General features: G+C 44.5%; 1 protein-coding gene across 1 annotated transcript in view; it reads left to right on the top strand.

Annotated features, from left to right (window-relative positions):
* The window catches only part of LOC135912531 (mucin-4-like), a 67,351-nt gene extending 58,150 nt beyond the window's left edge, over window positions 1-9,201 (top strand). The window contains exons 13-16 of the mRNA XM_065444987.1: window positions 1,731-1,806; window positions 4,748-4,836; window positions 7,907-7,984; window positions 8,852-9,201. Of these exons, the coding sequence (XP_065301059.1) occupies window positions 1,731-1,806; window positions 4,748-4,836; window positions 7,907-7,984; window positions 8,852-8,971 (363 nt within the window). The 3' untranslated portion in view covers window positions 8,972-9,201. The remainder of the gene's footprint in view (window positions 1-1,730; window positions 1,807-4,747; window positions 4,837-7,906; window positions 7,985-8,851) is intronic.
* Window positions 9,202-10,311: the final 1,110 nt, after the last annotated feature.

Here is a 10,311-nt window from a genome sequence, read left to right as displayed (position 1 = left end):
CAGCATGTCTGTCATGAAAGCGCGAGAGAGGAGCTTGGCTGCAATAACACCTCATACATGGCGAGTTTCGGCGGGGGTAACACGGCGTGTCGCGACACTGCTTTAATGCCTGTTGCATTAACATCAACATTTCTCCTGAGAAGGATCTCACCGGCATGATTTTGGCTCTATTTAGCTTTACTGGGGGTTTCTTGCGCTCGGAGAACGTATAGGATTGAAAGTGGCCGCATAAGTCTTGCCTAATATTACAGTGCGGTATTCGAATCAATCGCTGATTGGCTAGCCTGGGCAGATGGCGTCGCTTCTGAAACGTTTCCTTATGCTGTCACAGCGACCCCGTTCCAGTTACAGTGACTTCCACAGTGCTTACATAGAGACCTATTCGTGTGATTTTGACTTGTGTTTTGTGCCTACGTGTTTATATGTTCATGTTCTGTGGTATCTACAGATGAAAAGGTTTACGTCCTCCACACAAATTAAGCGTAGTGAAAGGCGTACTTCTGAGTTCTGAAACTGCGGCTGACGGTACACCGTGACGGACTGAGAACGTCCTCAGTGTGGCATTTCCGTTATTCCGAGTATGAAGGAAAAACCTCCCAATGAACTCCTTGACGTCAATCAGGGTCATGTTCAAATATCGATGGTGAAAGTATGTCTATGCATGAAAAGACGTGTGAAATTACCCGACCAATGTAACGGGTGTGCACCACACTTACTGGACAGTGGGATTCCAGCGCTGGTGCTAGCACAGTGACACTATGTAACGGGTGTGCACCACACTTACTGGACAGTGGGATTCCAGCGCTGGTGCTAGCACAGTGACACTATTTGTGTGCTCGTGACTTGTGTATGTGTTCAAGTGCGTGTTTATAATTCCATCTTGTTTGCTCTTCTTTTTTCCTTATTATTCTTGCCTGACTAGTGCATATGAAGTTTTGGTTTAGCTGGTGTGAAAGAGATCTATCTTCCTATTTTTTCATACGTAAAAAAAAAAAAATCTAAGGAAGGCCATAGCAGGGGCGCATCCACAGGGCGTACATGTGAAACGTCTTGTGTGTGCTGCAGAGGGCGCATGGACATTACGGTAGGAATGACATAACAAAACACACATTTTTCGAGCCTTAAAACGTTCACATGCATAACTAATGCTGAAGCTAGGGGGGCGGGTGTTACAGTCTAATTGTGCAACCTTGCTCGCTTCCTATTTGTTGTGGCCCCGTTTGTTTTGCAGAGGGTGTTTGGGTACTTGGATAAAAAGATAAAGGCATGAGTATAATGAATTATACATATTACGTCATAGTGAACTGCGTCAAAGACGACCCCTACTGCTCGAATGAACAGAGGTACTGACGAGGTACGCCTCTCGGAACGCTGCACGCGATACTAAATTTAGCTCAATGGCGCCGTCTGTGCAAGAGATCGAGTAATGGTTTCTTCCCTAGGCACAACGACACAAAAGTAAGGCGCCAGAGTAGTACGGTGGAAAACATATTAGTCATAATAAGGAAACATGTTTTCCTTTCATGCGGTTTTAGCAAGCGACCGCTTCTGACCGAGTTTAATGAAGTTTCACGTCAGCAGTGATCACTGACGTCGTTACCAAACTGCTGTCTGTGTTGTTGTCGTCGGTCTTGCTGACGCTGCTTAATGATTACATTGAATGCGTGTGTAAATATTTCGTTCTCTAATCTGGTAACCCCAATTTCGCTTCTCTCTCTCTCTTTTTCTAGCTGAAGACAGAAGGAAAATGGTGGCCGAAAGTGACAGAAGTGGGCGAGTGCATCGGCAGTGCATGCATGACTAAATGTGGGTGAGATGGCTTTGGGGGGAGAAGGAAGGGGGAGAGTGAAGGGAGAGAGAATGGGCATTTACAATGGGGCGTACAGAAGCCTCTCTTCCCCTCCGAAAAAAAAAAAGAATCGGAGTACTCACATTAAGAGTTACAGACTGGATTCCAAGGGAAGGGAAGCGTAGCAGAGGGCGGCAGAAAGTTAGGTGGGCGGATGAGATTAAGAAGTTTGCAGGGACGACATGGCCACAATTAGTACATGACCGGGGTTGTTGGAGAAGTATGGGAGAGGCCTTTGCTCTGCAGTGGGCGTAACCAGGCTGATGATGATGATGATGACTCACTCTCAGCGATGAGAATTTCAGTCGGCCAATGTTGCGTGCAGCCTAGTTGCGACAGATAAATAGGCCAATTTTCCGATTGGCAGGAATCGTCGGCATATGCTCCATGCGCGTGTTCCACGAATGTGCGTTCAGCAGTTACGAGATTAGAAGAAAAAGGGAAGAAGAATAAAAGAGAGGTTCTTTTGCTTCTGTTATCGATCCGAACAGTTCTCAGGTCTTTCGCTTGCCGACTCACTCGTTGTCGTAGTGGACTGTTGTTGAATTCTTGAATTTTGCGGAGAAATGCATTGGCGTTCCAGTTACTTTCAAAATAAAACGTCGTTTTATGCATTATAGCACAAAAGTAACTGGAACGCCAGTGCATTTGTCCGCAAAGTTCGGGAATTAATACCTCGGAACCGATGTCACCCACAGAATTTGTTACAAGTAAACGCACCTTGCAAACACTACGGCTAGAATTGGTATATTGCAATATGGGCCATAAGGGAATTAGTTAAAAAGTTAATCAGGGATTTTTCGTTAATTAGCGGGCTATGCATCTTCATTTTTTGCGCAAGTAGTGTCAGCTGCTTCGAGTAGACCAGCTCATGAACTAGAATTGTGTTATCTGCCACAGGCAACCTTTAAAATGTTTTGAAAGTGTTCGCTGAAGCACGCTGTATATTTATTCATTTTATTTATTTATTTACTGGTACCTCAAGGGTCCAAATCGGACATTACATGAGGGGGTGGGGGCACGTAAAAGGCCGGGCTGATGATGATGATAAAATTCGAAAGATGAGTCGGAACACTCGATGGCATACATATTTGGACTAGCTTGAAGCATAGGTGATGTCCTTCACACGGACAAGAATAACTGTGACCTACAAGCGCCCACTTATAATAAACTGTCACGATAATCCTCCTGCAGGAACGTGTGACTAAATGAATAACAAAATTAAGAACACTGAAATACACAAGCTGTATTTGAAAGCAAAAAAAAAATACTGAACTGAACAAAAGGAACACGTACACGACAGACGGCAGCACTGGCCCTAAACTTGCAATAATCTTTTTAGAAGTGAAATCCTGCATGGTCTGCGCGCGCTCAAAGCAGCCTTGTTTTGGCGTTCTTTGGGGTAAATGACTTGATATGTATTTTAGAGCTAGGATCTTTAGTCCAGCTGTTGTTTTCTTTTTATTTGTGCTGGTTTAATTTATCATACATATGTGGAACTAAGTTGCCCAACAACACGTGTTAGTTAAACAGAATGCAACCTCGCCCGTGAGAATATTAGAACACCGAACGAATAATTAGTTCAGCAAGAAATGCTGAGTTACCCTGATACACTTCTTACGTTCCCTTCGTTGACAAATCACATTAATGGTCACAGGTCCCAATACATTGCCATACTTTTGTGGGAAGGGCAATAGTTTCTGGAAGGAAGGACAGACCGGAGTACTGAATAAGCTAAGTGCTAGTCCACTGAGCAATGAAAAGTGAACGTTCTGGCAAGCAGACGCAGAAGCAATATCATCAATCAAAATGATGCAATCAAACGCAGTGCGTCCGCCTATGATAAGGACCGCATATGATAAATATGTGGTCCTTGTGTGGTCGTAGGTCAACGGAGTGTTCGTTAACTGCAACGCACGAGAAAAGTTCACGCGTAAATTACTGCAATCGAACACAAACCAAATAATAAAAAACAAAATCACTCTTTCATTCGCATGGTATGTATCGAGCACTTGGGCAAACATGTGCGTGGGTGCCAGTGGCGCAAGGGCTTTCAAACGATTGCACAGCACATGGTCGTATCAAAGGAGCAACCTTGTTAGGGTATAGCAGACATACAGTCTGCGCGTGCGTTGGCTCGTCGGTGTTGACAGGCCGGACAGCATCGAGTGTGATGGCACCACGAAGTTGAGCGACCGCGTTAATGCAATGCTGTAGTCAGGGTTCTGCGCGTTCAGGTGAGTGTACGAAATGGAAGTGTACTTTGCACACTTTGTTGCATCGTCGCACCAATCCGCAGCGCGTTAAAGAAAGAAAGAAAAAGGAAAGTAAAATATCCAATCCGGACATGTCTTCGCCACTTGGTATATGGATTAGTTACGCGCCTGCAAATATGCGTTATCTGCAATCATTCCGCGTCATCGGAGTCATATTATTTAGGTTGTTTACTCACGTCTTGCTTTTTTCGTTATATCTAGTTTATTCTGAGTGTATTTGTGTTCCTTATTTTTCTATTCGAATTGTGCAATCTTGCCAGTGATTTCGTATGCGGCCAGAGGCACACTCAAGCAAGTGCAGTGTAGCTTTTGCCTGCCGTTTCCTGTTCTATCGTGAAGAGTAGGACAAAGCTCATTTCATTCAAAAGCGTTTCTTACCATATATTTGCCTTACCCATGTGCGCCTGTGCGTTTGCCGTTTGCCTTATTTATTTACTCCTCCATCCCAACTTCACCTGCTCCTTTTCTCCCGGCTTTCTTCCCATTTCTCTTTGTTTCTCTTAGCCTTTGTTACTTCAATAAGTCCCCACTGTGTCTTTTTGCACGGATAAACCATTGGTTCGCATTCGGGATGCCATTACTGGGAAATGAATACTTCACGCTCGCTTCCTCTTCTGCACAGCTCCGGATAAACCACCGCCCCACGAAGAGCTGGACCCACGTTCACATAGTTGCAGAAAATGGGATTACGTGACAGTCATACCTAAACAGGTACGTGTGACACAGAGCAGGTAGCGTCACGACAACTACAGCGCTACCGACAGTCATTTGTGGCTCAAAATGGTCTTATTGCTGTTTGGCGTAGTTAGCCGCACCCAGGCTAAAAATGGGACCTAGTTTAAGTTTAATGCCCTTCTCTGTAGAAGCGTTTTGTTCTTGAGTGTCTGTGTGCTATCACAGGCGTCGACTACGAGGTGGAGGCGGGGGGGGGGGGGGAGGGCACTTGCGGACCTGAGCGCCTCCCCCACCCCCTACCCCTCAAAGCAGGTGCCGGAGACTCCTCCCTCCCACACCCCAATTTGTCATTGCCAGGATTCTGTCACTCGCATCTGAGGTTTCTTTTAAGTGGTCCCTAACTTTCGCTTAGATACATGCTTATCTAATGGCGCTTCAAACATGACATTTTTTTCTCTTTCTCTTCCATGTAAGACTTCCTTATATTGTATACGTTCTTCCAGAACTACATTGTGCCTGAAAATTCAGCCATGAAAATTTCTTGTCGATAAGCTGTTCATATCAATTATGTTCTAGTTCACTTATTAAAACCACGGCTTAGTTCTTTTTTTACTCTGCTGCATTTATGTACTACATGATGTATTAGTGCTACATTATGTGTCATTATGTAGTGTTATATTTATGTATTATGTATCACAGGCTGAGTGTACTGCAATAATTGTTTTTCTTTTCTTTTTTTTTCCTTTTTTACTACATTGATGTATTATCTAGTGACTCGCTGAGTGTTGCGCAATATCATGGTCTGGGCGGGGATCGGCGCATTGTCAGGCATTCAGTTGCCTTTTCGCCACCCCTTCCCGCTGTACCACTGGATATGTATGCTGAACTGATGATGAAATAAACCATTCATTCATTCATTCATATATTGCAAACCACGCAGAAAATCACGCACGATGCGTGGGCAATGTTTCTAGAGCATCAGTTAATGCAGCCTTCGCGAAAAACTTCTTCTATGGCCTAGAACATTCAAGGCCTAGAACAGTCTATGGCCTTGAACAGTTACATTTCCCCGTGTCCTCTTTGACATCAGCGCTGAGTGCGTGCTCACAAAGAAGACCGCGGTTGTGACACTTATGCACAAAGACGACCACAGCGCGCATATATATATATATATATATATATATATATATATATATATATATATATATATATATATATATATATATATATATATATAAGCGGCAAACAGGCATGGCATCACTATGGTTTTTATTGTTCCAAATAAACTCACTGGGTTGTGCCCGAGGATCAGCGGAGGAGGACCCCGAGGAAGCGGTTGAGGAACAAAGCATGCCGAAACTTTCGTGAAATGTGCAACGGGCGTGGTATATCAAGGCTAAACCCCATAAGCGCGATTTTGTGCGCGACAGCGACGAGCGACGACTTCGAGCGACGGATCGGGCCGTCGCGTGAACAGATCGCTCGGTTCTGCAAATCTAGAATTCGTCGCTCGTCGCCCGGAAGTGCTATGAGCGACTAGCCAATAGCGCGAAGCCGGGACTGGATGTACATAACTCAAGTACTTTTGATTGTCGCACGGAACGAGCAAACGATTGAATACGTGCAAGGATAAGAACCTACTGCAAGACTTTCAGAAATAGTTTATGCTGCTTTTTACAGTAAAACACATGAACTTAAGTTAATAAAGCACACGTCACGCTAGTTTCGGCGCCTACATTGCTGCCCTCATACCGGCAACACTGGGGAGACGTCGCTCGAAGTCATCGCTCGCATGGGGTACAACTTGTAGGCGACGAGCGAACGCGACAGCCATCTCCATCGCGTCGCTTGTCGCTGTCGCGTGCAAGATCGCTTGCATGGGGTTTATACTTAAATTTTCACTCAAGTGCGGACCAGTATATGTGAGCCAAACGGGGCCACGTGAATGAAGGCGCAGGGGAGCTTGCGTTGTCAATTCGAAAAAGAGAAGGAGTGAACTTGCCCACCCATTGCATTGTATGCAAAGGATGTGAGCCACTGTTCAAGAACATTGAACAAGATAGCGCATGAGCTTTTATAGGCTTTTTTACAGAAGAAGGGCGATGACTCTGTGACACCTCTGTTGCGGAAACCAATTTTCTTCGCACCTTTTGTTGACGTGAAACAGGTTTGAGTTGCCATCTTCCTCTCTTCCCCACTGCCTTTTCTGGCACGTGTAAGCGCTGCCTGTATAAGCAGCTTCGAAACAAATAAAACCAGTTGCCAGTCTGCGATCTTTCCATCTATCTTGTTTTTCCCCCTGTGTTCGTCCTTTCGTACGTGCAACTCTACCTAACGTGAATTCTAGCAGCTGAATTTTTCGTACCACGGGTCTTTTAACTCATGCATTCTGCTATGAGGACACCTCTCCAAAGCTACATTCACCCAATGAAAATGTGTATTCTCTCTCTCTTTTAACTCCTTACGAGCTAGGCATGTGCTAAATATTTCATGGCAACAAAATATCTAGAACTACATTTTGAACTGATATGTGCAGCTAGAGTGGCCTAAATATTTACGATACCGATTAACCTTCTCCTGGTAAGTTGGCACCTGGTTTTCCAAGTAACGTAATGTGAATAACAATAGTGCTTATATTACCCAGTGGGCATGAGCCTCAATATGGGTCTCTTGTTCTGCTTAGCTTTTATTCTGCCTTGTTGATGTTTTTTTTTCTTTAGGCTCATCGGTGTCTGTGGAAAATGTGCGTGTTATGAGGTAAAGTGCGTAACTCTCATGACTGCCTTGGTATAACGGGGTGTGATATCGGCTACCTACACGTACATCATGTATCTTATTTAAAGGAATTATTAAAGAACAAAAATTATGTGAAAGACATAATGACAATTCCCAAGAATGAATTGGAATTCAGTGATAAAGGAGAACGCAACTCTAATGTTGAAATGTGTAAATGAAGCTATTTGCAGTCAAAAACGAGATGATGTAACGCTAGGAATACCAAAATTAGAGCAAAAGTTCGTGAGTTCTTGCAGTGCGCGATAAATGCGCGGATTTTCCCTCTTTATTCAGCAATTTGATGTCAGACTTCCGAAAAATTAACTTGCAGCTCATGGTAGCCGAGTCCTGTCAAGTGGAGTGCGCTGATGGCGTGTTCGAAAACCGCGTCGATGGAGTCAAGTGCTTGGTAAGGGACGCCACTGGCCTGTTTACGCTCGTGAAATTGTGCAGATGCAGCGCACAAATCGTAAGCTACGTGAAACGGAGCTTTCACGAGGCGGTTTAATAGCTGTAACGCCACATGCGTATAGATATTCTGCAACGCCTTTCGCTGCACCGCGATTACGTGTCAGTCCGCAAAAGCAGCAAGGCGTGGAAACCCTCACCACGTGACACACGTGATCCACGCGATCGCAGAACACACTTGTCGCCGGGACGGACCCACTTCCAATAACGCGATCTCCAGGGCTCAGCCCAGCTTATTGCCGCACCGACTACAGGGGGGTCGGCACACCTTATTCGGCACGAAGCGGAGAGAGCAGGTGCTCCAAACCTCGGGAAAGAAGGCAGAGTAAAATGCACTTTAATGAGAGAATTATGTGCTTGCAGGCGTGTGTTCGTTGCAGTGAGGACATTTAGGTAATGCTTGTTATTTCACTGCGTAATTCCGTAAAGAAGAGAGCAGGAAACCGACACACACAAACAAACACAAACACACACACACACACACACACACACACACACACACACACACACACGCACGCACGCACACGCACACGCACACACACGCACACACACACACACCGCCGACTGCACAGCGTTGTTGCTGAGCAACGCGACATGAACACACAAATGCCGAGCGATGTCGCACTCGAAAACATTTCGAAAACGTGTCCCGTGTGGTTTTAGAGTCTCCAGAAGAAATTATCGCCGATGACTGTCTAACGGCCACATGGCCTCAGAATTGCAGCGAGCGAGGTTGATGCGTGTAGATGTCTCAAAAAGCAAGTCTGCTAAAGCGTATCGTTTACTCGCATTCTTTTGCCTTTTGCAGCTGGAGTACAGCCTTAAAAAGGAACTAAAAGGCTCACAAGGTTGCTACAAGACAGGCGTGTGCAAAGGGGGGTTCTGTGTCACTGGCAAGCACTCGCAGACCATAAAGACCGATGACTGAGAGGTGCACAAGCATGCTTTGGCATACATGTGAACGCAAGAAAATGAACTCGGGAGCTTGTGGCACCTAGCGAGCATTTCAATAGACCCACCTGTGCTGATAAGTATGTTCAAGAAAGAACAGGAATCAATTGTACGAAGACAAAATACTGTGAAGACGCAACGCAAACGTTTGAATCTATTTGAACCGAAGCTTCAGTGAAGAGGTTCATTAAAGGCTGAACAACTGACGGTGATGCGTACGACTGTGTTTATTTTCGCGTTGTGGAACGTGTAATACATGTAAATTTGATGTCTGTCACAACTACAACTTCATTTTTACATTCACGAAGTACACTGTTCAAAATATATGTCCAAAAGAAAATATCAAATAAATGGAAGCACTGTGTGAGACGTCTGAGCAGCAATGTCATGATGACGAAGGTTATGAAGCGGACCCAGGAGAAAGCTGTCATATACCGGGTGCGTGAGGTATTTGAGCACATCATGATGCCTTCAAGAATAGCGACGATATTTCAGTCAATAACAGAAGTATTTTCCCCCATGATTTACATTTTCTTTTTACCGCTATTTTTATTCTGTCTTTTTATTGCTTCATGACCTATTTAAACTTTTAATTACTTTATAATTGGTTGCTAACTTTTTTCATGTCTTCCTACACTCTATGTCAACCCTTCTGTGGTAGGTACATTTGTGCACCTTAGCCAGACGTTTCTTTTCATCCATTTTCCTTAGCCTTTCTTCAGCGCTAATTCTGTTCTGAGCGTCTGTGACTTCAAAAGAAGCCCCACTGATGTCACTTTGCACTGCCTCATTTGTGGGTTCCCCGTAGGTCTCAAAAACAAGTCGGCGCGCGAACCTATGGTTAATTTCCCACGTCGAAAATATTTTCTGACTCAAAGCACATAATTACATTTGCGAACGTTAGCACTGGCACTATTAGACTTTTCCAAATTCCGCGCGCCGCCATCCAATTACAGTACCCCAAAGTGTTTTATCTCTATTTTTGCTGCAGTACTGCATCCTTTTATCTTCAGATTATCTTGTTGGACGCTTGAGTGTTTCTTTCATTTATCTATACACCCAGCTATCTATATTGTTTCAAAAGTGGTATGCCTTTTCGTTGAATTTATGCGACGTCATTACTGGTGTCGTTATTATTATTAGTAATTCCCGATGTTCCTGTGCTAACCTTAAGAACCAGATTCGTTGCTGCATTACCACTTATATTCGCAAGTCTCTGTAGATCCCTTGCATCGTTCGCTAGTAGAACAATGCCATCAGCATAAATAAGCCCAGTGACCTCCTGCTGCACTTTCTGTCCCTTACGGATGTATGACA

The sequence above is a fragment of the Dermacentor albipictus genome, chromosome 2 (genome assembly GCF_038994185.2).
Source record: "Dermacentor albipictus isolate Rhodes 1998 colony chromosome 2, USDA_Dalb.pri_finalv2, whole genome shotgun sequence".
Classification (NCBI taxonomy): Eukaryota; Metazoa; Arthropoda; class Arachnida; order Ixodida; family Ixodidae; genus Dermacentor; species Dermacentor albipictus.
Note: the sequence above shows the minus strand (reverse complement) of the source record. Positions and strands in the feature narration are given on the sequence as shown.